The sequence below is a fragment of the Geotrypetes seraphini genome, chromosome 11, assembly GCF_902459505.1.
Source record: "Geotrypetes seraphini chromosome 11, aGeoSer1.1, whole genome shotgun sequence".
In the NCBI taxonomy this organism is placed as follows: domain Eukaryota; kingdom Metazoa; phylum Chordata; class Amphibia; order Gymnophiona; family Dermophiidae; genus Geotrypetes; species Geotrypetes seraphini.
The window spans coordinates 15208287-15235925 of NC_047094.1; the positions used below are offsets into that span (position 1 = coordinate 15208287).

A 27639-nucleotide genomic window follows, 5' to 3' on the forward strand; every position below is an offset into this window, starting at 1 on the left:
AAGGTAAAACTCTTTATAGTTTATGAATCTTTCTTTAATTGCTTCTGATAATTTCGGCTATACACAGCTGAAAACAGTGCAACATGCAGAAAGTGAAAAACTATCTAAACTTCACTTTCTGCAAATGATCAGAAGCAATTAAGGAAAAATTTATAAACTACAACGAGTTTTACCTCATACAAAATTGTCATTTCTTTAATAAGACATTAACTATTTTTTTTGGAGGCCCTCCAAGTACCTACAAATCCAAAATGTGGCCCTGCAAAGGGTTTGAGGTTGAGACCGCTGAGTTAGCAGTTGTGTGAGCAAAATGTCCATGTAGAAAATGGGGGAGGGTCATTAGGAAGACTGCGCCCGATATTCAAAATGATTTAAATGATGAGGAGAAGGTCCTGGCCATTTAAATCGCCTGTTCAGCCACTGAAAATGCCCAGCTAGCACGGCGTTCTGGGGGCGGAGTCAGCACTTAGCTGGTTAGGTGCCAGTATTCAGAACTTGGGCCCATGTGCTCAGAACTCACCATGCCTTTAATCATCGACTCTTAAACCAGTTATAGCTAGTTTAGCGTAAGGGCATTACGACCAGGAAGAAGGAAGTCATCATGCCACTGTATCGTGCGATGGTTCGTCCGCATCTGGAGTACTGTGTCCAGTATTGGTCACCGTACCTCAAGAAGGACGTGGCGATACTTGAAAGGGTCCAGAGAAGAGGGACGAAAATGATAACAGGTATGGAAAACCTTTCATACACAGACAGGTTGGGGAGGCTGGGGCTCTTCTCCCTTGAAAAGAGGAGACTCAGAGGAGACATGATAGAGACTTTCAAGATCATGAAGGGCATAGAGAGGGTGGAAAGGGACAGATTCTTCAGATTATTGGGAACCACAAGCACCAGGGGGCACTCAGAGAAGCTGAAAGGGGACAATTTTAGAACCAATGCTAGGAAGTTCTTCTTTACACAGAGGGTGGTGGACACCTGGAATGCGCTTCCGGAGGTTGTGATAGGACAGAGTACACTACGGGGGTTCAAGGAAGGTTTGGATAAATTCCTGACCGATAGGGGGATTGAAGGATACAAATAGGGGTAAAGATAGGTTTTAGACAGAGTATAGATAGAAGGATAAAAGGGATTAGAGAAGGATCACATTACAGGTCATGGGCCTGATGGGCCGCCGCAGGTGCGGACTGCTGGGCGCGATGGACCTCGTGTCTGACCCAGCGGAGGCAACTTCTTATGTTCTTATGTTCTCTGATAATCGTATGTAAATGGATTATAACGAGCTCATCAGTATCAAAAAGAACATTCCAACCGATGCCCAAAATGACGCGCCGGCCTTTAATAATCCAAAATTAGCGACAGGTCAGACAGTGCTAGTATCGATGAAAACACACTTGTTAGAGCATATACCGGCAGGTCTGGGCGGCTGATTGCATGTGGAAGTTCATAAAAATATGTTTTATGGGATTAGGGACCATATAATATACTCATGCACGTGTGTTAAAGGCGCGTCCATTAAAAGCGAATACCAGCTAGTCTGGGGGCTGCTCATCGCATATGTCCCGCCGAAGCAGTGTCGAAAACGCATATATATCTTGCGTTTTCTCATTTGCATGGTTCGTTGTTAGTTCTCCGCCCCTTTCCTCTTATGACGTGCGCCAATGATGCGCTACAAAAAAGCAATTTGATGCTCATGCATCCCTGCGGCATAGCTATTCTGCGCACGTGTCGGTCACTTTCTCCTATGACCGCTCAGGTGGGATTGTGGCAGAGCACCGTAAAACTCATTTGCATGCGAAGTTGTTTGAACATCGATCGCCGTTTTCAAGTTGGACAGTTTGCCAGCACCGCAGCGACCCACGGGATTTTATTGGCGATTGTAGAGCATCTGGCTCTTAACTAGCTAACATAACTGCGTAAATAAGACTGAATGGAACATAGTGCTATCTTTATGTGGTTCTTCAGAGCTAGTGAATATCGCATTTAGCCAGCTATGTATATTTTAGCTGACTTTCTGTACCCAGAAATGCAATACAAGAGCCTGGATATAGAAACATAGAAAGATGACGGCAGAAAAGGGCTATAGCCCATCAACTCTGCCCACTCTACTGTCCCACCCCATTAAGTCAGAGTGCTGCTCGACCCACGTAGAGATCCCACGTGGATGTCCCATTTATTCTTAAAGTCGAGCACACTAGTGGCCTTGATCACCTGCACCGGTAGTTTGTTCCAGTGATCCACCACCCTTTCTGTAAAGAAATACTTCCTGGTGTCACCACCAAATCTCCCTCCTCTGAGTTTGAGCAGGTGCCCCCTTGTGACTGAAGGTCCCTTAGGAAAGAATATGTCGTTTTCCACCTTGACACGACCTGTGACCATATGCCCTGACATTGAATTTATGGGTTTAACGGCAGTTGTAGTCAGCAAAATGTTGATTGTTGCTAGTTGAGTATTGGGACCACGGTGTGGGATTTTGGTACACTACCGTCGGATTAGACATGAATCAATAGTGAGATTTATTTTATTCAGTGTTAACTTTGTTTTATTTCTTTTCCTATGTGTCAAAATTGAACCCAACTTTGAATCCTCAACTTCCCAACTACTCTATTCCGACCCAGGCGGGGAAGCGTAGTTTGCCAGACTCCGACAAAGCCATCTTGGATATCTTGGAACATGATCGTCAGGAGGCACTGGAGGACCGCCATGAACTGGTGAACAGGATCTTTAATTTGCAAGAAGAGATCCGGCAGGTGGAAGAATTGAGAGACAAGGTGGGCGACGCGTCAACTTTTTTCACTGTCCTGAGTGAGCTTTGCTGGTACAGGGATGGAGCAGTAGAGTTGATATTGCTCGGAGAATGTAAATGAAAAAAACTTGCTTCTCTTGAATGATAATTTAGCCTTGTTGAGAGAAATACCCTCCTTAACTAATGTGGGACTTCCTGGTAAGGGAAACTATCCACACAGCATGGGTAGGAACATCCTTAGATCACTGCCAGGAAAGGGGAGGGGCTTGTATATGGCCTTTTGTAATTATACGACCACACTAAAAAGCAGTTTACAAACATATACTTCATGCATGTTCCCTATCTGTCCCAATGGGCTCACAATCTACCTAATGTAGCGACTGCTGCCCATGGCTTTGTGAAGAAACAAGTGCAGCAGGAAGGAAGGAGGAAGCGGCCTACTTGGATGTCTAAGAACCAGCCAGAGCACAGGCATGCACCTGTGGGAGGGGGGGCATGAACTTGGGACACATAAGGTAGGGATGGAAGGAGAGAGGTGCGTTTGGACATGAGATGGAGGGGGGGGGACATGTTGGGACACAAAGAAGGAAGGAAACATGAACTTGGAACAAAGGATGAAAGGAAGGAAAGAGGGAGGAGGCAAAAACTTGGGATATAGAAGGGAGGGAGGAAACATATTGGGACCAGAAGGGAGAGATGGAGGTGGCACGAATTTGGGAAAAAGGCTAGAAGGAAGGAGGGAGGGGACATGAAATTGGGACATAGAAGGGAGGGAGGGAGCACATTGGGACACAGAAGGGAGGGAGGAAGGGAGAGAGGGGGCATTAACTTGGAACAAAGGATGGAAGGAAGGAAAGAGGGAGGGGGCACAAAATTTGGGGGAGGTAGGGAGCACATTGGGACCAGAAGGGAGGAAGGGGGCATGAACTTGGGACAAAGGCTAGAAGGCAGGAGGGAGGGGGCATGAACTTGGGACACAGATAGGAGGGAAGGAGGGAGCACATTGAGACACAAAAGGGAGGGAGGAAGGGAGAGAGGGGGCATGAACTTGGAACATAGGATAGAAGGATGGAGGGAACTTTTGCCCCACCTCCCGCAAACAAAAAAACATTCTCCTGCCTATGTAACAGTGCATTCAGTGATTGGAAACTCTCTATTTCAGTACCTGGAGGAGAAGGAAGACCTGGAGCTGAAGTGCTCAACACTGGTGAAAGACTGTGAAATGTATAAGCACCGTATGACTACTATCATGATTCAGCTAGAGGAGGTTGAGAAGGAACGAGACCAGGTATAGCCCAACAGCAAGTATATTAAAATGGCAGCTTACACATGGTTCTTATCTATGTGGAAATCAATGCACCAGAGACAAAAGCTACATATGGGACTTGGAGACTGACTTTTTGTAGTTTTAAGCCACATTCAAAGTGGTTTACATACAGGTATTTCAAGCATTTTTTTTTCCTATCTGTCCCAGTGGATTCACAGTGTATCTAGTGTACCTGGGGCAGTGGCGGATTAAGTGACTTGCCCCGGGTCACGAGGTGCAGGGTTTGAACCCACAACCTCAGGGTGCAGAAGCTGTAGCTCTAACCACTATGCCACACTCTCCTCTCACGTGTCGGTTCACTTTCAGCTAGATTCATGACTTAGGGCCCTTTATACAAAGGTGTGGTAGCAATTTTCCCCAGGGAAAATGCACCGAAACCCATAGGAATTGAATGGACTTCTGTGCATTTGCCGGGGGGGGGGGGGGGAGGGAATCGCTACCGTGGCTTTGTCAAAAGAGCCCTTAGCCAGCATGGGCTCTGGTATAACTGTTCCATAGTCGGTCCAGAGGAAGGCTACTAAAATGGTGCTGGTCTTCATCATAAGGCGTATGGGGAGAGACTTAAAGATCTCAATCTGTATACAGTAGTACCTTGGATTACGAGTATAATCCGTTCCAGGAGCATGCTCGTAATCCAAAATGCTCATTTATCAAAGCGAGTTTCCCCATAGAAAATAATGGAAACTCGCTTTGATGCATTCCCCCCCCCCCCCGAGAACCGGCATTGCTCCCCTCGAAGGCCCCCCCCTGCGATCAGGCACCTCCCTCTGCGATCCGGCACCCCCCCTGCCTGCGAGTTCACGTTCTGAACGTGAATGTGAACTCGCAGGCCTTGAGCATGCTCAGATGCTCAAGGCCCAGCAGACGAGGAGGCCGAGCTTCAAGAGTGCCCAGATGAGGGTAAGAAGCGGCGGGGGGGGTGCCCAATTGTATCAGGGGGGGATGTCGGATCGTGGCGGGGGGGTGCCCAATCGTGTTGGGGGGGGGTCGGATCGTGTCGGGGGGGTGCCCAATCATGGCGGGGGGGTTGGATCGTGGCAGGGGGGTGCCGGATCGCAGGGGGGGTTCCGGATTGCGGGGGGGGGGGTGCTTGTAAATCGAGACGTGCTCGGTTTCCGAGGCACCGATTTTGCAAATGTTTTGCTCACCTTGCAAAACACTCGCAAACCGGTGCACTCGTAAACCGAGGTACCACTGTACTTTGGAGGAAAGGCGGGAGAGGGGAGATATGATAGAGTCGTTTAAATATGAAAAAAAATGTTATTAGCCAAGTGATGGTGACACCCACTGAAAAAAAACATTTATTTAAAGTGGAGAAAAAGCCTCAATCCATTTAATATTTAGATGGCAACCCACTGGATTTCCAGCTGTTCAACATGTGTATCATAGGCCCCAAAACTCCACAACTATCAAAATGCAATTTTCAAAATGGGATATACTCCCACCACTGTGCACAGGAAAATCGGGAAAAAGAACAAAAGACAGTGTCTTCCCACCATGATGTCAATCTCCAAAGCGTTGTGCTCCGAACCAGCATGCCGATATTTCTGCTATAGCGTCCTCATCAGATTCACGGCGTTGTAGTGAAGAAAAGCTGTCTCCACTTTAAATAAATGTTTTTTTTTCAGTGGGTGTCACCATCACTTGGCTAATAACAATTTTTCATATTTGATGGTTACATTTTGTTATTATTTATTTTTTTCTTGTGTAAGAGATGTTTAAATACCTATGTGGTGTAAATGTGCATCGCTTTCATTTGAAAGGAAGCTCTGGAATGAGAGGGCATAGGATGAAGTTAAGAGGTGATCGGCTCAGGAGTCATCTAAGGAAATACTTTTTTACAGAAAGGGTGGTAGATACGTGGAACAGTCTCCCGGATGAGGTGGTGGAGACGGAGACTATGTCTGAATTCAAGAGGGTGTGGGATAGGAAGAGAGATAATGGTTACTGCGGATGGGCAGCTCTATGACCTCACAATGCAGGTGTAAAGAGCCTTAGCCTATAGGAAGTGGAGATGCAAATGTTAAGAGCCTTAGCCAATAGGGAGAGGGGAGATATAAGAGACGTTCAAACACCTATGTAATGTAAATGTGCATGAGTCGACTCTCTTTTATGTGAAAGGAAACTCTACAATGAGACAGCATAGGATGAAGTTAAGAGGCGACAGGCTCCGGAGTCATCTAAGGAAATACTTTTTTATAGAAAGGGTGGTAGATGCATGGAATAGTCTCCTGGCAGAGGTAATGGAAACAGAGACTGTGTCTGATTTCAAGAAAGCGTGGGACAGGCAGGTGGGATCTCTTAGGGATAGGAGGAGATAGTGGATGCTGAGGATGGGCAGACTGGATGGGCCATTTGGTCTTTATCTGCTGTCATATTTCTATGTTTCTATGTTAGTCTACTGGATGAAGTAAAAAAAAACAAAAAAAAAAACCAAACAAACCAGAAGAAGTTTCAAGTTTCTTTAAAAATGTGATTTGATCGCAAAATCCAAATCCAATGCGATTTACACATAGCTATAAAATCAGGGTTAAAAGAAAAAGTCACATTAATTGAACCAGACAATTGGTACAATTTTAACAAAACAATGCATGAGAAAAGGGGGAGAAAAAAAAAATGAAAAGGATTAAATACAATTCATAAACAAATAAAAAAGGGATAGGTAGTGAAACGTGAGCTTAGGAAAGGTTACCCGCTTAATTTTCGCTTTCCAGCACTATTAGTCCGCTGTAAAGTTTCCTAATTTAATAGAATTTGAATGACTCAGATACAGGTGTCCTTAAAAAGGACTAAATCTGAGCCAAGAAATGTGGAACGCAGTTCTAAAAGAAACAGTTTAAAATACGAGTTTAAAAACATACTGATATCAGGCCATAGTAATACATATATAATTAAGTTGCCCATATGTAAATTAACAGGACATAAGAAAATGCCTTGCGGTAGTAACAGTGATATAAAATGAACAGTTTCCTCTACTTGATTTATCATGAATGTCACAAATTGGAGTTAGGGTTTATTATTACGTAACTAGTCTTTAAGCCCGTTACATTAACGGGTGCTAGAGTAGATGTCTGTATGTATGGTGTGTTGTTGTTTTTTTTATTTGTCTCTCTCCCTGGACGCTGTCTGTCTGTCATTCTTTGTGTCTGTGTCTCTCCCAGGTCCCCTGTCTGTGCGTCTTTCTTTCTGTCTGTCTCCCTGGCCCCCCCTGCTTGCCAAAGCAGCCCCCTTTCACCTCTCCCCCTGTTGTGCAATGCCTGCCTGCTTCGTGGCCACCCTTCTGTTCCTCCCTCCCCCCGATTGCTGTCTGCCCCCAGCACAACTCTCCCCCCAAAGCAGCCCCCTTTTCCCCTGTTGTGCAATGCCTGCCTGCTTCATGGCCCCCCATCTGTTTCTCCCCCCGATTGCTGTCTGGCCCCAGCACACCCCTCCCCCCAAAGCAGCCCTCTATCCTGCCTGCTCCATAGCCCTTCTTTTTCGCTTCCCCTCCCGTTCTTCCCCTCCCTCCATCCACCCATGGTTGCTTCCGCCGCTGCCGCTCCTGTTCAAAGCGGCCTGCTTAGGTTCACGAACGGCTGTAATGAACCTCGCAGGCCGCTCTCCATATGGTAGCGTGTTCCCTCTGACGCGATTGCGTCAGAGGGAACGTGCTCCATGTGGAGAACGGCCTGCGAGGTTCGCTACAGCTGGCCGCGAACAACAGCAGGCCGCTTCGAACAGGAGCAGCAGCAGTTGATGTGGGAGGGAGGACTGGTGGACGTGTTCTCTACCGGACACTGCCGCCACCAGCGCTGCTCTGCACCCCTTCATCTTGCCCTCTGGTGCGCCAAGCCAGCGCATGCGCTTAAGCCGCTGGCCATCCGCCTCGGGGGGGGGAGGAAGAGAGAGAGCGGAGAGGCGGCGACGGCAAAGTTAGTGTAAGAAAGACGCTGCGTCTTGGAGCAGGACAGAGCGTAAGCCGCGCATGCGCACTTCCTATGTGTCGCTACAGCTCACGGAAAACCGGCGCACACATAGGAAGTGCGCATGCGCGGCCTAGCGTTTTAATATATTAGATGAATTAAATATTGATAATGAGAGTCATTAGGAAAAAACCTCCCTTATGGGTCATTTGTTCTCAGTGACTCCTTGAGGGGCTTCAGAGGTGTGACTGTACTGACATCCGTGCATACGAGCTTCACGTTTTACCCTTCTCAGGCATTCCGATCTCGAGATGAGGCCCAGACGCAGTACTCCCAGTGCCTGATCGACAAGGATAAGTACCGGAAGCAGATCCGGGAGCTGGAGGAAAGGAACGATGAGCTAAGGATTGAGATGCTTAGGAAAGAGGCCCGCATCGTCAATTTGGAGTGCAAAGTGAGACGTCTGTCCAAGGACAACACCGCTCTTGACCAGGTAGTGCATGGCAGTGGGTGTATGATGATGGGAAAGAGATTTAGCTACATAGCTTCTATCTCCATTATGTTTTAAAATGTCCCTCATTATCATATCTGCTTTTATCACCACTACCACTACTCTCTATCATTTCTATAGAGCTACTACCAAATAGAGAATGACACGGGGAACTCAATTTCCCCGTCCCTGTCCCTGCCCCATTCATATATGAATAGCCTTACTGGATCAGACCAATGGTCCATCAAGACCAGTAGCCCGTTCTCTCGGTGGACAATCCAGGTCCCCAGTACCTGGCCAAAACCCAAGGGGTAGCAACAATCCATTCAGAATCCTAAAGAATAGCAAGATTCCGGAACCCCAAGGAATAGCAACATTCCATGCTACCGATCCAGGGCAAGCAGTGGCTTCCCCCATGTCTTTCTCAATAACAGACTATGGACTTTTCCTCCAGGAACTTGTCCAAAGCTTTCTTAAAACCAGCTACGCTATCCGCTCTTGCCACAACCTTTGGCAATGTGTTTCAGAGCTTAACTATTCTCTGAGTGAAAAAAAAATTTCCTCCTATTGGTTTTAAAAGTATTTCCTTGTAACTTCATCGAGTGTCCCCTAGTCTTTGTAATTTTTGACGGAATGAAAAATCGATCCTTTTGTACCTGTTCTACTCCACTCGGGATTTTGTAGACTTCAATCCTATCTCCCCCTCAGCCGTCTCTTTTCCAAGCTGAAGAGCCCTAACCAGTCTTTATCATCTTGGTCGCTCTTCTTTGAACCTTTTCTAGGCCTTAACCACAGAAGCCTCAAATACTTATGATTTTAAAGTGTTTGAAGTTTGTGCAGATGAGGACAGAGCTTGCAGGAATGGGGCAAGGACAGGAAAAGAACTCTCCGGGATGGGACGGGAGAATGAGTTTCTGCAGGGATGGCGAAAAATTTGTCCCTGTGTCATTTTCTACTACCAAAAAGATAGAACAGAAAGATGCTTGGGTGCACCGGGCATTGACTGACCATCAAGAAAAAAAGTGGCGATAGCGCCCTTGTACAAGTCTCTGGTGAGGTCCCATTTAGAGTTTCATGTGCAATTCTGGAGGCTGCACCTTCAGAAAGATATAAACGGGATGGTTTCGGTCCAGAGCACAGCTACAAAATTGGTCAGTAGTCTGTGTCATAAAGGGTATGGGGACAGACTCGTAAACCTCAATATGTACAGTCTGGAAAAAAGGCAGGAGAGAGGGGACATGATAGAGACATTTAGGTTCATAGACAACGGCGCAAAAGACAAAAGCGCGTGCCGACAATTGAGCGCAGTGCGGAGGCGTGCACCGCACAAAATTACAGTTTTTAGGGGCTCCGACGGGGGGTTTTGTTGGGGAACCCCCCCAGTTTACTTAATAGACATCGCGCTGGCGTTATGGGGGGTTTGGGGGGTTGTAACCCTCCACATTTTACTGTAAACTGAACTTTTTCCCTAAAAGCAGGGAAAAAGTTAAGTTTTCAGTAAAATGTGGGGGGTTACAACCCCCCACACCCCCCACAACACCCCCACAACGCGGCACGATGTCTATTAAGTAAAGTGGGGGAGTTCCCCCCACGCCCCCCCCATCAGAGCCCTAAAAACAGTAATTTAGAGCGGCGCACGCCTCCGCGCTGTGCTCAATTGTCTGGGCGCACCTTTGTCCCGGCGCGCTTTTGACCTGACACCGACATTTAAATACCTTCATGGCATTAATGTACATGAAACAACTCTATTTCAATAGAAGGAAAACTCCAGAATGAGAGGACATAGGATAAAGCTAAAAGGTTGTAGGCTCAGGAATAATCTAAGGCAGGGGTAGGGAACTCCGGTCCTCGAGAGCCGTATTCCAGTCGGGTTTTCAGGATTTCCCCAATGAATATTGAAAGCAGTGCATGCCAATAGATCTCATGCATATTCATTGGGGAAATCCTGAAAACCCGACTGGAATACGGCTCTCGAGGACCGGAGTTCCCTACCCCTGATCTAAGGAAATATTTTTTTAATAGAAAGGGGAGTAAATTACTCCTGTTGGAATTCTGTGCGACTGTGCAATACAGAATTTGTGCAGAATTGCACAGTCACGCAGAATTTCCCCTTTCCCGCACAGAATCTCGGACGGTGTCAGTTATCAGGTCTCTCCGCAGCAGAGGGGAGGTTTCCGAGTTAGCGGTAGGCAGCATGTGAGAATCGCTACCTATACCACGACCCGGTGAAGCAAGCCTTACTAGGGAGAGTACAGGGGAGGGGAGGAAGGAAAGTTGCTGGCACAGGGACAGGAAGGTCAGAGTAAGGAAAGAGAGAGGGAAATGTCAGGCTATGAGGGTGGGGAAGGAAGGAAGAGGGAGCAGATGCTGGGCTATAACGGTGGAGGAAAGAAGACATTGGAAATGGTAAAACCCCAAGGGGGAGGAAAGGGTGGCAAGGAAACAGATGCGTGGATAGATATTACAGAGGGTAGAAATATGGTAATGGGGGGGGGGGTACATTGAAGATGAAAGGGAATGGAGGGTTGAGGAAGGAATGTGATGGGGAATAGAAGAAAAGATGGAAATTTGATAGGTTGCTGAAAAGTGAAAAAGAGGAGAAGAAGGGTGAGAGAGAAAGAGGTAGAAAAGAGCTGAAAATAAGTGATCAATATGTCAGAGGCAGGTGTAGTAAGAGAAAAGACAAATGGATAGTAGCCGCTTGAAAGAGAATTAGCAAACAACAGGAAAGCAGAAAAGAGAAGCTGAAACCAACATGGTAGAAGCAAAACATTTAAATATTTAAAATGGAATATAGATAATGATTAGCAAAAATATTGTTACAAATAAACTTGCAGAATTTGCTAATTTTGTGTGCAGAATTTTGAAAGTTTTTGCACAGAATTTTGAATTTTTTTGTGCAGAATTCCGCCAGGAGTAGTAAATACATGGAACAGCCTCTCTGTGGAGGTGGTAGAGACAAAGACTGTATCTGAATTCATACAAACATGGGATAAGCACGTGGGATCTCTTAGGGAGAGGAGATAGCGGATGGCGTGGACAGGCAGATTGGACGAACCACTTGACCTTTATCCGCTGTCATGTTTCTGTGTACACAGCACTGTACACAAATATTATAAGAGACGGTCCCTGACTAGGCCCATATTTTAAGCCATTCAGTTAATTACTCAGAGAAACCAAAAAAAGTTCAGTTTATTTATTTGCACTTGGTACTTTTGCTAATGTTGTTTTTGTCCTGTGTCTTTGATCTGCTACTGAGACAGGAACAATACTGATCAAACTTCCATTCATTTGTACTAATGAGCTAGAAAAAAGTTACAGGTTTTGGCCTGAAGGCACTGTGAGAAACATGATAAACTTGCACGGAGATAATTGGGAAGAAATAGGTAACATTCATTGTACAGAAGATAATTGCGCTAGAGGAAATAATTCTGATAATTAGGCCCCAAATGGTTTCAATGTGTGAGGGGAAGTAGCCTTCATGAAGAAAAAAAGGATTTCTAAAACTGTGATGTTTGTATGTATTTAAAATTCAGAAGATATATATTAGCACAATCTTGTTATTGAGTTCAGTCAACTATGTCAAGGGATGTGCCTTATGCAACAGATTCATCCTAGACTAGGGTTATCATTCGTCCGGATTTCCCCACACATATCCGGGGGGTCCGGACGGCTTTTCAAAACCCGGCACTTTGTCCGAGTTTTGAAAAAACCTCTTCTCAATCACGTCAGGCAGGAGGCAATCCGCGCATGCACGGATTGCCTCCTACCCGACCAAATCAGGCAGTGGGGGGGCGGAGCTAGAGCGGGACTGGGGCGGAGATAAGTGGTCCTGGGGGGGGGGGGGCGCGGGTCTAGGGTGTCCAGATTTTACAATCGTAAAATCTGGCAACGCTATCCAAGACGTCTGATCTGCATTTCTTTCTCATGTACAGAGTTTACCCAGGAATCTGCCGATAACCATTATTTCTCAGACGTTTGGAGGACCTGGTCCTAAAGCCAACGGGCAGGAGGCTGAAGACTCGTCCACATCTGAGGAGTCACCCGAAAACAATGACTTCTTTGTTTCAGGTCCACCCTGCCAGCGAAGGCGAGTCAACCTGAAAGGGCTCCAGGTAAACTTCTGCTTAAAGCTTTGTGTGTCGTTGACTCTTGGGAAAAGAGTGAACACAAGACGAAACGAATACTGGTGTGATTGACTGCTGATGGAAAAGTCCATGTTGGTGAGGATCTCAAATGGAAGCATTGAATGGAGATGTAAAGGCAGATAATCTTACGAAAAAGCTTGCTGAATGCAGAGCCTTTCCTAAAGTGGTCTAGGGACAGAAACTGACCTATTTTGGACATGTGTTGAGGCAGCAGAGGAGACCCAAGGCCCTTTGGCTAGGGTTACTAGATGTCCGAATTTCCATGAACATGTCCTCCTTTTGAGGACATGTCTGGGGATCCCGATGGCTTTACAAAACCCAGCCCTTTGCCCGGGTTTTGAAAAGCTTCTGGGAACAAGCGACGTCGGGACGGCATTCGTGCAACACGGTGACGTCCCGCATATACGCCATGACGACATCGCATCACGCCAGCGCATATGCAGATGCCGTCCGACGTCGCGTGTTGCTCGTACGGGTCGAGGGGGTGGGGCGGGCCTAGGGGTGTGGCCGGCCAGAACAGGGTGGGCCTGGGGGGGAGGGGCCATGGCTCTGGATTTTCCATTTGGAAAATCTGGTAACCCTGCCTTTGGCTAGATACCGTCAAGAATGACACGGGAATGAACATCAAGCAGTTGAAAGAAGCCCTGGAAAACAGGGAAGCATGGCGAGGATGGGCCTACAGAGTATCCAAGGCTCGGACACGACTGAATGGATAGTAGTAGCATAAAGAGCCATAGGGATAAGTTTATTTTTCAGCAAAGCTAGTAGGAACCAGTGATGTACCAAGGGGGGGGGGGGTGCACAGCCGGCCAGGTCCGGGTCTTCCTGCCCTTCCTTTCCCCCGGCCGCGCCGCTATGATCGATCCTACCTCCCCCGCTGTCAAGAAGTCGAGAGGACATTCCGGGCCAGCCAGACAGTGATTGGTTGGCCCGGAATGTCCTCTCTGACGTCAGAATTGACGCCGGGGAAGCAGGAAAGCAGACGACCATGGCAGCCCGGGAAAGCTGCTCTCCTTGCTCGGCCCTGCCTGCCAATACAGCCGAGAAGGGAGGAAGGAAAACCGTTGACTTTCTTGGCGGAAAGATGGGGAGTTCCGGCCAGCAGATGAGCTGGACAGTACGAGGGGAGGGGGGAGAGGCATGAGATCGCTTCACTCCCGCATCCAAAATTTTCCTTTTCAGGGCAGATCTCGGCAGAGGGAAAGGTTCGGGGCAGCTTGTGAGAACAGCTGCCGTGTCAGCTCCCCCCCCACCCCCCAGGAAAAGGAAAATGTTCAATCAAGAAGTTCGGACAGCGGGGCCCCCCCCTGGATCTGTTGAGCCCAGGGCAGCTGCCCTGTTTGCTCCCCCCTTGACAATTCTGGGCCCTAGGCACGTGCCTCCTGAGCCCACAACCCCACCCCCACTACGCCCCTGGTCCAAAATTCCATTTTGCAGCAAGATTCCAATAAAAACTCGGCTTATCCTGGTGGCCTTATCTGCAGCTTATGGAGGACTTCTCTTCCCTCCTCACGATCTCCCTGTCCCGCTCTCCTGATTCAGCCAGTTACCTAAGCTCTTCCCTGCCTTAAGGTAGCTCAGTTCCAGCCTCAATGACTAAGTGTCCCTAATCAAACTTTTCCTTGTACCACCCACTCCCTCACATAGCCTTATACAGTAAATCAGTGGCGTACCAAGGGGGGGGCGGTCCACCGCGGGTGCACGGCTTGGGGGGGTGCACAGCCGGCCAGGTCCGGGTTTTCCTGCCCTTCCTTTCCCCCGGCCGTGCCGCTACGATCGATCCTACCTCCCCCCCCAACAAGAAGTCTTTCCGACATCAATTCTGACATCGGAGAGGACGTTCCGGGCCAGCCAGGCAGTGATTGGTTGGCCCGGAATGTCCTCTCCGATGTCAGAATTGACGTCGGAAAGACTTCTTGTCGGCGGGTGGAGGTAGGATCGTAGTGCGCGGGCTGGGGGAAAAGAAGGGGAGAGGCGCATTTTTTTTCCGGCCGCAGGGAGGGCAGGATGTAGGCAGGCAAGCTGGCTGGCTTTAGCGAGGGAGGGAGATAGGTAGACAGGCAGGCTGGCTAAAATCTGGAAGGCAGTAGGGGGGACATAAGGAGGCACTAGGGACACTATGGACACGGGATGTAGGCACTGGGGGCACCATGGACACGGGAAGAAGGCACTCAGGGCACCATGGACACGGGAAGAAGGCACTGGGGGCATTAAGGACACGGGACGGGGGCACTGGGGGCACCATGGACACGGGACGGAGGCACTGGGGGCACTAAGGACATGGGAAGGAAGGAGGGAGGGAATAGAAAGGGACAATTGTTGGGCCTGAGTGTAGAGAGAAAGAAATGAAAGAAAGGATACACAGTCAATTAATAGATGTCACCTTTAGATGAAAAAAATAAATGGTCACGTTACCTCTGACTTCTTTCGCTGCAGCAGATTCGGCAGCCATGCTGAGGTGCAGGAAGGTCCCGCGCTGACTCGGCTGCCAGCTCTGGAGACCACTGGTTGAGTATAATTTAGCTGATTTCAATTCTATCTTCTTTCTTTCAGCTTCCGAGACCAAAATCTCCCATCGGAGGTACCAGAGCAGCGGATTTTCAAGGTTAAAAAGAACACGCATGTCCCTTTGTTTTGTCTGATTCTATCGAAGTGTCTTCTCTGCTTAAGAAATTCTTGCGTTCTTTCGGTTGATCATTCAGCATAAATTCTTATTTATTCTTATATGTCACATCCAAACCAAAAAAAAGATGGCTAAATTAGCGTTTGTTGTCACCGACGGCTATGTAACCATGCCGTGTCATAGGAAGGGGGGCGCAGGGGGACGCACCAACCCAGGCGCAGTCTTCGCGGGAGGGCTTGCACCTGCGCCGCTCCTCCTCCATCCCCTGCGTACCTCTTTAAAACATTCACTGGTGCGAGCGGCGTCCTCCACCTGCTGCATGCGCCGGCCTCCCTTCTGACGCCACATCCTGGTCACAGGTGACGTTTTATGTTGCACAAACAGGAAAAGGAGGTCAAATTGGGTAAAGCTTGTTTTACATACACATAACATAGCATAAAACTGTCTTTGTATGCCATCGTGCACCGTGAAGTTCGAAGCGGTTAACAGGAGTTAAGTAGAAGACCGTACGTGAGAGGTTAGAGACAAGCAGTGGCGTTATAAGGGTGAGTGGCACCCAGGGTGGAGGTGCCCTTCCCCCCACCCCACCACCACTTTCCCTGTACCTTTTAAATTTTTCTTATTTATGCAGCTCTCTGCATTTTTGGGTTCTGACATTACATGTTGCGGCCTACGCCCCCCCCTTCTCCACTCTCTTCCCCGTCCCCCACCACCACCACGCGTGCTCCCCTTCCCTTTCCCCATATCGTCCCCACCCCCCACCACGACCACGCGTGCTCCCCTTCCCTTTCCCCATATCATCCCCACCCCCCACCACGACCACGCGTGCTCCCCTTCCCTTTCCCCATATCTTCCCCACCCCCCACCACGACCACGCGTGCTCCCCTTCCCTTTCCCCATATCGTCCCCACCTCCCACCACGACCACGCGTGCTCCCTCTTCCCTTTCCCCATATCTTCCCCACCCCCCACCACCACCACACGTGCTCCCCTTTCCTTTCCCCATATCGTCCCCACCTCCCACCACGACCACGCGTGCTCCCTCTTCCCTTTCCCCATATCTTCCCCACCCCCCCACCACCACCACACGTGCTCCCCTTTCCTTTCCCCATATCGTCCCCACCTCCCACCACGACCACGCGTGCTCCCTCTTCCCTTTCCCCGTATCTTCCCCACCTCCCACCACCACCACGTGTGCTCCCCTTCCCTCTCCCCATATCGTCCCCACCTCCCACTACGACCACGCGTGCTCCCTCTTCCCTTTCCCCGTATCTTCCCCACCTCCCACCACCACCACGCGTGCTCCCCTTCCCTTTCCCCATATTGTCCCCACCTCCCACCACGACCACGCGTGCTCCCTCTTCCCTTTCCCCGTATCTTCCCCACCTCCCACCACCACCACGCGTGCTCCCCTTCCCTTTCCCCATATTGTCCCCACCTCCCACCACGACCACGCGTGCTCCCTCTTCCCTTTCCCCGTATCTTCCCCACCTCCCACCACCACCACGCGTGCTCCCCTTCCCTCTCCCCATATCGTCCCCACCTCCCACCACGACCACGCGTGCTCCCTCTTCCCTTTCTCTGTATCTTCCCCACCCTCCACCATCACCACGCGTGTTTCCCTTCCCTCATATCGTCCCCACCTCCCACCACGACCACGCATGCTCCCCCTTCCCTTTCCCTGTACTGAGGAAATACTTCTTTATGGAAAGGGTGGTAGATGTGTGAAACAGACTCCAAGAAGAGGTGGTGGAAACAGAGACTATGTCTGAATTCAAGAGGGCCTGGGATAGGCACCTGGGATCTCTCAGAGAGAGGAAGAGATAATGGTTACTGCAGATGGGTAGACTGAATGGACCATTTGGCCTTTATCTGCCATCATGTTTCTATAAAGTTTTTTTAAAAACTGTAACATGCACATATAGATAGATAATTGTAAGACATAGAAATAATTGTAAGACATAGAAAACTTTCTACTCCTCTCCCATGACACAAAAAAGGCTTCCATCGTGTCCTTTTTATGACATAAAAGTTTCTGCAGGAACCCCACTTTCCCCTGCTTGGATAAGTGGATCAATAGCACCATTTTGACTTTGGATCTCTTGTTACTTGGAGGGCCGCAGAAAAAACAGTTAATGTCTTATTAAAGAAATGACAACTTTGCATGAGGTAAAACTCTTTATAGTTTATAAATCTTTCCTTAATTGCTTCTGATCATTTCAGCTATACACAGCTGAAAGCAGTGCAACATGCAGAAAGTGAAGGTTAGATAATTTTTCACTTTCTCCATGTTGCACTGCTTTCAGCTGTGTATAGCTGAAATGATCAGAAGCAATTAAAGAAAGATTCATAAACTATAAAGAGTTTTACCTTTTGCAAAATTGTGATTTGGCTTCTAAAGTATCAACTGCAAGAGACAAGATTTTGGTGTAGTCCTCTAGGGGGAGAATCAATATCCGACTTGTGCCTTGAAGTGTCCGGTGGTCGCGTCCGCATCCGCCTTTAGCTCGCACCTCCTCCAGCACCGGGACACAACCGCCATCTTACATCAAGCAGTCACCGCCAGGAGAGGTGGCAAATTTTGCGAGAGTTCACGAGATGACGTACACAGGCACAAACTGCACTGCCTCCAATGGTTACCTTTCGTTCTGGAACGTTGCCCACCTCACTGCTGTAACCTCACGCCAGCGCTTTCCTGCGCCTGCATGTGATTGTCCTCTCCTCTCCACCTCACAATCGCGTACAGACGCAGGAAGGCGCTGGCGTGAGGTTTCAGCAGTGAGGCGGGCGACGTTCCAGAACAATGGTAACATTCTGAGGGCCTCAAAAGAGTACCTGTCGGGCTGCATGCGGCCCGTGGGCCATGAGTTTGAGACCACTGGGTTAGATGGTTCCCTCTGGATCTATCTCTACCGCCCAAGTGTGGTGTCTGCATCTCTCTTCTGATGTATGTGGACGTTTGTCTCTTGTCACTTTTCCCCTGCGTTTACTCCTCTTTCCGTCTTTGTCTCTCGCCCTTCATTTGATTCCCTGTTTGTGGTTTTTCTCTTGTTTATGAGGACAGCTGCCAGGGGACATGACGACGATGATGGAGATGCAAACAGCAGCCGCACCGATACCAACTCCTCCAACACTGTGTCCATCAATAACTCTTTGAATTCCATCAGTAGCTCCGAAATCATCAAGATCGTAAGTAGTGTTTGGGTTGCCTCATTCTTCAAGCTTAATGGCCAAAGAATTTCACCCAGTGCTGTTGTAGTCTAGTGGCCATTGAAATGTACGCGCACATCTTTACATCCAGCCATGATTCTTACCGCGTCACCTTGGGTGAGCCGCTGAGTTTCAGATCTCTTTGCTTAATATCTGTACCTCTTAACATGACATAGCATGCGAGTAACATGGCGGATCTCATAAACTGAATCAAACCGACGACTCAGCGGTTTACAGAAAGTCAAGATGATTTGAAGGAGAACAAAATCCCCAAAAAACAACAGGATATTATTAGAAACATAGAAACATAGAAATAGACGGCAGATAAGGGCCACGGCCCATCTAGTCTGCCCACCCCAATGGCCCTCCCCTACCTTTCTCTGTGAATAGATCCCACGTGTCGATCCCATTTGGCCTTAAAATCAGGCACGCTGCTGGCCTCAATCACCTGAAGTGGAAGACTATTCCAGCGATCAACCACCCTTTCGGTGAAAAAGAATTTCCTGGTGTCCCCGTGCAGTTTCCCGCCCCTGATTTTCCACGGATGCCCCCTTGTTGCCGCGGGACCCTTGAAAAAGAAGATATCTTCTTCTACCTCGATGCGGCCCGTGAGATACTTGAATGTCTCGATCATGTCACCCCTCTCTCTGCGTTCCTCGAGTGAATACAGCTGTAACTTATCCAGCCGTTCCTCGTACGGGAGATCCTTGAGTCCCGAGACCATCCGGGTGGCCATTCTCTGGACCGACTCCAGTCTCAGCACATCCTTACGGTAATGCGGCCTCCAGAATTGCACACAGTATTCCAGGGCCTCACCATGGATCTATACAATGGCATAATGACTTCAGGCTTACGGCTGACGAAACTCCCCACCCCCATTATGCATTAAAATCGAAAGACAAGATAACAGAATTTAAAAATTAAGCATAGGACCCCCCCCCCCCGTCCTTTACTAAAGCGTAGCATGGGTTTTAGCGCCAGCAGCGGTGGTAACTGAGCGTCGGAGCAGTTACCGCCGCTGCCGCCGCTTAAACCCGTGCTTCGCGTTAGTAAAGGAGGGGGAGCATTTGTTAACCCAAATTTAAGCAATTTACAAAATTTCAAATAATTAAATTTCTATCCGAATTTCAAAAGGAGGGGGGGAGGGTTACACTGGAGGCATTGCATAAAAGAAAAGAATGCCGCCATTTGGGGAAAAATAGGGGCGGGGGTGGGGGGAAGGCAGCAGAAATCGCCAGTGCATAGAAAATAACGGGCTAAATATTGCAGAATGATTTAACCTGGCAGGAGAAGCCCCTGCTTGGTTAAATTAAAGCAAGAGGGACGTCCCTGGATTTTCAATGGCACTTAACTGCACAGTTCCACTGAAAATCTGGCGTGACCTCTGTAACATGGCCTGGGCAGTGCCAGAGTGGTCTGGGAGAAGAGTCGGGGCAGTGTCGGTATTTAGCTAGTTAGCAGGGGACATTCACTCCGCTAAATGGCTGGATAGGGTTAACATATATTTGTTCACGCACAAAAAGAGGACATGTGGCCCCACCCCCAGCCCTGCCCCATTCTGCCTCAGCCTTGCTCTGTTCTGCTCCAGCCCTGCCCCCATTCAAACCTCTTCTCCTCCCCTTCCTTGAGCTTGGGGGGCCGCATCTGGAGGGCCTCCAAGGATCCGTGAGCGCGATGTGATGATATCGCATGCAAGCGCGCTGATGCGTGGATGCCCTCCAGATATGGCCCGAGCTCCCAAAACCTGGACAAACTGCCGGGTTTTCAAAAAATGCCTGGACGCCTGGATACAGTTAGGAAAGCAAAAATTAAGTTCCAGCGGCTGCCTCAGCTATTTGGCACTGGTGTGTGGATTAGGTCATTAAATGCTAACTATTGTGGGATTAATATTGATCCAAACGGGTCTAGGTGGATCGGGAAGGGGAGGGGGGAGAATTGGCAAAGCCAAAGCCCTGTGGATAAAGGATAAAGCAATCCTTTGGCTGGTGTTTATTTAAATAAAATCATCTTTACTAGTGGTTCCGCAAATCAGAGTATTTACAAGGCAAAAGCAGGGTAGTGCAAAAGGGAAATCAAATGAGTTCTGACCAGAGCAGTGTCCGAAACAGATAGCTATCCAGTGGTGTAGTAAGATGGGGGGGGGGGGCGCTGGCACTTCCCCGCCACACCACGCCATGCTCGTACCATCCTTTCCCCCAGTATCTCTGTAGATATTCGCTAGTGCAAGCAATTTCTGCCTGTTGCTCGTGCCAGCCTGGTTCCCCTCTGAATCACTTCCGGGTCACAGGGCCAGGAAGTGATGTCGGAGGGAAATCCAACACTGGCGCGAGAAGCATGCTGCAGAAGCCAGAGTTAGAGGTACGGGGGAAGGAGAGCGTGAGTGTGGAGTGGGGGTGGGGTGGGGGCGTGGAGAGGAGGATGCCGGGGGCGACACCACCCCAGCTGCCTCCTACCCTTGCTACGCCACCGTAGCCATTTTTGGTCCTGGGCCTTGAAGCGGACTCTTTCAGGATCTCCTATTCACGCTCTCTTCTGGAGCCCCCCCCCCCCCCAGCATAGGGCTTTCTTTTTGTCCTTCTCAGGGATCCCAGACTGGTTTTCCCCCCCCACACACACACACCCAATTTCTCATGATAGCGCCTGTAACACACTCTCAGCAAAGTTATGTGGCCTCAGGTGAATATCAAGTCACGACTGCATAACTTTTGGGTTATTAAAATAAAAAAAATAAAAGACACCTGGTCACCCCCCCAGCAATGCCCACTCTCCCTGTTCCCAGCCAGCACCACAACCTCTCTGCCCCACTACCAGATCCCCTTAACCTCCATATAAATACATGATGGTGCAGTGGAGGGGCTGTCGGTTGCATGAGTATGGCCCCCTTGCGCCTGTCCCTTGATGGCGAATAGTTAAAATGGCTGCCACAAACTACCGTGTTTCCCCGATGGTAAGACACTGTCTTATTTTTTTTGGAAGGCCAAAATATGCTCTAGGGCTTATTTTCGGGGGGATGCCTTATTTACCCTTTCATGTCCCCTCTGTATCTCTATCCTTTCTCTCTCTCTTCTGCTCCCTCACCCACGAGTCCTGCATCTGGCCCTCTCCCTTCTACCTGCACCTGGCAACACCCCCCTGCTCCGCGGCTCTCTTCAGCAACTTGTCAGCAGCGGTGATCAAGACAAGCTACCGACATCGAGGCCTTCCCTCTACGAGTCCCGCCTTTGTGGAAAAAGGAAGTTGAAACAAGCGGGACTCGCAGAGGGTAGGCCCCGACGTCAGAAGCTGCTGCTGAGTTGCCGAAGAGAGCCGCGGAGCAGGGGATGTGGCCGGAAGCAGGTAGAAGGGAGAGGGAGATAGGAAGGCTGTAGATCTCCGGAGCATGACACCGACCCCGGCCAGGATGATTTCTTTTTCAGGCGTGCATCTTACAAGTCCGGCGTCGCGGCGGGAAATAGCCATGCTGAGCAGTGAGCTCAGCACTACACAGATGAAAGCCTTGCTTGCTGATTGGTCCGGCGGCACGGCCGCCGGACCAATCAGCAAGCAAGGCTTTCATCTGTGTACGTGCTGAGCTCACTCAGCATGGCTATTTCCCGCCGCGACGCCGGACTTGTAAGATGCACGCCTGCATGACACACTACCGGAGCCACGGCAAAGGTGGAAAAGAGCCGCATGCGGCTCTGGAGCTGCGGGTTGCCGACCCCCGCGGTAGACGGAGGGACCACATGGAGTCACCCACCGTACCACCCGATTCGGGTAAGCGCAGGTATCGGTGGGTGGCTTATTTGCGGGGGGGGGGGGGGGGGCCTTATTTTACAATTTTTTCTAAAAAGGGGGGGCTGTCTTATTTGATGGCCCTGTCTTATCATCGGGGAAACACGGATATTCATTTAGTCTTACTTGTTATAGAACTGTTTTTATAACCTTTAATTCTTTGCAAAAGTAGCAGACAAGCCCCAACCTCCATTGCCTCATGCTTCGGATTAGGATGTCCCCTTTGCAATGATTTGGGCTAGAGAATGACACGGGGACAAATTGGTCCCCATCCCCACAGGAACTCAATTTTCCTGTCCCAGCCCCGCGAGTTTTGTCGCTGTCCCTGTCCCATTCCTGTGAGCTCTGCCTTTATCGCACAAGCCTCAAACACTTACAATTTTGAAGTGGTCGAGGCTTGTGCAGACGAGGACAGAGCTTGCAGGAATGGGACACGGACAGGGAAAGAACTCGCGGGGACAGGACGGGAAAATGAGTTTCCGCGGGGACGGGATAAAATTGGTTCCCGTGCCATTCTCTAATTTGGGCGTTCCGCTTCCCTGGAATTATGCTTCGAGGTTTTATGTCAGTCTAAGTGTTTGCCTTCTAACTATAGTTTAAACAGCACCGCGTCTCGTTCTGTTCCTGGCCTACTTTCAGCTCGCCCGCCAGGCCTTCTCTCGGTTTTGAGGACTTAAGTTCTTTCTTTGGGAACTGGTGGGAGGCCTCTCAGCCTATTCTGTTGAACTAGTGGTCATATATTATGCCAAAACTCTTTAATCTTAAAAGGAAGATATTACTGCTGTAAAAAAACAAAATCTAGGCCATCCTACCCCATTATCTCGGGGTCCTGCTGCTGTTCAAGCTTCAGTCTAAGAGCAATGAAGTCCCAGACCAGAGCTGGCAGTGAGGGTTCTAAGAGCAGGAGACCTGAGCCAGTCCGATTAAGTTACAAATGATTAGGATAACTTGGTCTTTTGAGGCCGCTTTGAGCCTGTGGTTCATGACCTGTCTTCCCTGCCTATATCCTACTTCTCCTTGGACAAATGAGAACTAAACTAGGCACTGCTCCTAGATGAGGTGACAACTGCGCATTGATTAGGAAGCAGCATGTAATTTGTTCAGTGAGTCACACAAGGCTTCAAACAAGATGCTAGGAATTATTAAAAAAGGGATGGTTAAGACTAAGAAAGTTATAATACCTCTATATCGCACCATGGTGCGACCTCACCTGGAGTATTGCGTTCAATTCTGGTCTCCTTATCTCAAGAAAGATTATAGCGGCACTAGAAAAGGTTCAAAGAAGAGCGACCAAAATGATAAAGTGGATGGAACTCCTCTCGTATGAGGAAAGACTAAAAAGGTTAGGGCTCTTCAGCTTGGAGATATGATTGAAGTCTACAAAATTCTGAGTGGAGCAAAACGGGTACAAGTGGATCGATTTTTCACTCCGTCGAAAATTACAAAGACGAGGGGGACACTTGACGTTATGGGGAAATACTTTTAAAATCAATAGGAGGAAATATTTTTTCACTCGGAGAATAAATAAGTTCTGGAACACGTTGCTAGAGGTTGTGGTAAGAGCGGATAGCGTAGCTTATTTTAAGAAAGGTTTGGACAAGTTCCTGGAGGAAAAGTCCATAGTCTGTTATTGACAAAGACATGGGGGAAGCCACTGCTTGCCCTGGATTGGTAACATGGAATGTTGCTACACTTTGGGTTTTGGCCAGGTACTAGTGACCTGGATTGGCCACCGTGAGAACGGGCTACTGGGCTTGATGGACCTTTGGTTATTCTTATGTTCTTAAATATGTCCTCCCTAAGGGCGGTTCTAGAAAGTGTGGGCCAATTTAGACGCCAAAATATAGCACACTGAGCATGAATTCCATAATAGAATCTACACACCTAGATTCCATTATAGAATGCTATTGTAAGCCATTTTGCACCAAATTAGATTATAAGCTCTTCAGAGCAGGGACCGTCTATTACATGTCAAACATACAGCACAGGGTACCCCTTTCAGCGCTATAGAAATGATAAATAATAATAAAATAATGCACTAACAATAAGCCATGCCCATTTATACCATATCTACAGCTGGCATAAAAGCGCCTGCCTAAATTTTATTTATTTATTTAAAAAATTTCTATTCCACTTATACCTAAGCAGATTACAAAAAAGGTAAACATAATCATAAGATAAAAACACCAAAAAAACCAGTATAAAACACGATAAACCAAAATAACTCTCCTATCTGGCCGATATTCAGAATGACTTAACCCGCTTGGAAAGGGCCACCAACTGGTTAAATTACTTGTTTGCAGCTATCTGGCCATTTTCAGCGGCACTTAGCCGGTTTCCTTCACTGAAAATGACCGGTTAGCGCTGGATTCAAAAGCGGCTAACTTGTGGGTCCTTCCAGGGGCGGAGTCAGTTAAAGTGTCGATATTCAGCCCCTCACCGCATTAGTAAACCATTTAAATTGGGTTGCATACATAGCAATTAATCGAGGGTTGCATACATAGAATTAATCGAGGACATAGAGAACATCACACTGCGCGGGGACTCAGTAATGCTAGGAGACTTCAACATGCCAGATGCAGATTGGAACACACTCTCCGCGACTACGGGTAGCACTAGAAGAATATTAAACTCCATAAAGGGTGCACGTCTCAAGCAATTGGTATTGGAGCCCACCAGGGACCAGGCGTTACTAGACCTGGTTCTCACCAACGGAGATAGCGTCACGGAAGTCTCAGTAGGAGACACACTGGCCTCCAGCGACCATAATATGGTATGGCTCAACCTCAAGAAAGGTTTCCCCAAAACAAACACAGCAACAAGGGTTCTCAACTTTAGAGGCACAGACTTCAACCGCATGGGAGATTTCGTCCATCAGGAGCTACATAAACAAGCAAAAACTGACAATGTGGAGGACATGTGGTCGTCTCTGAAGTCCATACTACACGTAGCAACAGACCGATACATAAAGACAGTAAGTAAACGCAGGAGAAACAAAAGACCCCAATGGTTCAATAAAGAAATTTCAGACCTAGTTAAACAGAAAAAAGACGCTTTTATCGCCTGAAAACATTTAGGCAGAGAGGGGGCAAAAGAGGACTATCTAGACATATCCAAAGCTGTCAAAACAGCAGTCAGAGAGGCCAAACTCCGAATGGAGGAAGAGCTAGCACGGAAAATTAAGAAAGGGGATAAATCTTTCTTCAGCTATATTAGTGACAGGAAAAGAAACAAAGATGGGATAGTACGCCTGAAGCAATCGGACGGTAACTTTGCAGAATCAGACTCTGAGAAGGCAGAATTATTAAACCAATACTTCTGTTCAGTGTTCACCCGCGAAGCGCCGGGAGCTGGTCCACAGCTGCAGACGGGAGATAACCGAAGAGACCCATTTCAAGATTTCGAATTTACGCCCAGTAGTGTCTACGGCAAACTTTCAAGACTCAAAGTAAACAAAGCCATGGGGCCGTATAACCTACACCCCAGAATGCTCAGGGAGTTAAGGGAAGTCCTGGCAGAACCATTATCTGTTCTTTTCAATCTTTCCCTAAGCACAGGAAGGGTCCCCTTAGACTGGAAAACAGCCAACATAATCCCACTCCACAAAAAGGGCTGCAGGACAGAGACAGCAAACTACAGACCAGTGAGTCTCACGTCTATAGTGTGTAAACTCATGGAAACACTGATCAAACAGAATATTGACACAATCCTAGACAAAGAAAAACTGCGTGATCCACACCAACACGGGTTCACCCGGGGTAGATCCTGCCAATCTAATCTGATTAGCTTTTTTGACTGGGTTACCAGACAACTGGACGCCGGAGAGTCACTGGACGTGGTATATTTGGACTTCAGTAAAGCATTTGATAGCGTCCCTCATCGAAGATTACTGAACAAGCTGAAATCGATGGGATTAGGAGACATTCTAACTACATGGGTTGGGGATTGGCTGAGCGGTAGACTTCAGAAGGTGGTGGTAAACGGTATCCCATCCAAAGCATCGGACGTGATCAGTGGAGTGCCGCAAGGATCGGTCCTGGGTCCGATTCTATTCAATTTATTCATAAGAGATATGACGAAAGGACTTAGAGGAAGGGTATCACTGTTCGCCGACGATGCCAAACTTTGTAACATAGTAGGCAGTGGCTTATCACCTGTTAATATGACACACGACCTACTGCTGCTGGAACAATGGTCAAAAACTTGGCAGCTAGGCTTCAATGCTAAAAAATGCAAGATAATGCACTTGGGCAGGAGAAACCCACGTAGAACTTATGTACTAAATGGTGAGACCTTGGTTAGGACCACGGCGGAACACGATCTAGGAGTGATCATTAGCGAGGACATGAAGGTTGCCAATCAAGTGGAGAAGGCTTCCTCCAGGACAAGACAAATGATGGGGTGTATCCGTAGAGGTTTCGTCAGCAGGAGACCTGAGTTTATGATGCCGTTGTACAGAGCCATGGTGAGGCCTCACTTAGAGTACTGTGTTCAGTTTTGGAGCCCACACTACCGAAAGGACGTGCTGAGGATCGAGTCGGTTCAGCGAACGGCCACCAGGATGGTCTTGGGGCTCAAGGATCTCACGTATGAAGAAAGATTAAAAAAATTGCGGCTGTACTCACTTGAGGAAAGAAGAGAACGGGGAGATATGATTGAAACGTATAAGTACATCATGGGACGCATCGAGTCAGAAGATGATATCTTCTGGCTCATGGGACCCTCAACCACCAGAGGGCATCCGCTGAAGATCAGGGGAGGGAAGTTTAATGGCGATCCCAGGAAGTACTTCTTCACCGAAAGAGTGGTGGATCATTGGAACAGACTCCCATCCCAGGTGAAAAAGGCCAGCAGTGTAACGGATTTTAAGAAAAAATGGGATACTCACATGGGATCTTTAAGGGAGTAAATTCAGGGGGGGATACTTGGAATGGGCAGACTAGGTGGGCTATGGCCCTTTTCTGCCGCTTTTTCTATGTTTCTATGTTTCTATCTTTAAGTGTTTTGGCCTATGCAGTGAGGGGTTGAAGACTGATTTAATTGCTGGCCGACTCACAAAAAAAAAAAAGCCCTGGATATCCAATGCTGAAACCAGACAGAGCCTGCCATTGAATATCCAGGAATAACGCTGATGGCGGGCAACAAAATGTTGACTGCTGCTGGTTGAATATTGGAGGAAATTTATTTCTTAGGATGTATTAACTACTTTTTCATGAACAGATTCACCCAAAGTGGTTTACAATACATTGAATAGTAAACAGGTACTTTTAAGAATTTTCCTTATCTGTCCAGACAGGTTCACAGTCTAAAGGGTCTTTTTTTAAAAAGCGTGATTCCTGCCGCTGTGGTGTGTAATCAGTGGCTGTGTTCCATTTTAGAACCCGGCCAGGGATCACTCTGGCCACTCCCCTCCTCCCGCCCTC

The 27639-nt window shown here is 48.3% G+C and overlaps 1 protein-coding gene across 5 annotated transcripts in view; it reads left to right on the forward strand.

Annotated features, from left to right (window-relative positions):
- Window positions 1-27639, forward strand: part of CARD11 (caspase recruitment domain family member 11) — a 163007-nt gene that overhangs the window by 80962 nt on the left and 54406 nt on the right. For all 5 annotated transcript variants that reach the window (XM_033914550.1, XM_033914549.1, XM_033914546.1 and 2 more), the window contains 6 exons: window positions 2616-2768; window positions 3906-4031; window positions 8268-8465; window positions 12398-12577; window positions 15164-15215; window positions 18297-18421. In XM_033914550.1, the coding sequence (XP_033770441.1) occupies window positions 2616-2768; window positions 3906-4031; window positions 8268-8465; window positions 12398-12577; window positions 15164-15215; window positions 18297-18421 (834 nt within the window). The remainder of the gene's footprint in view (window positions 1-2615; window positions 2769-3905; window positions 4032-8267; window positions 8466-12397; window positions 12578-15163; window positions 15216-18296; window positions 18422-27639) is intronic.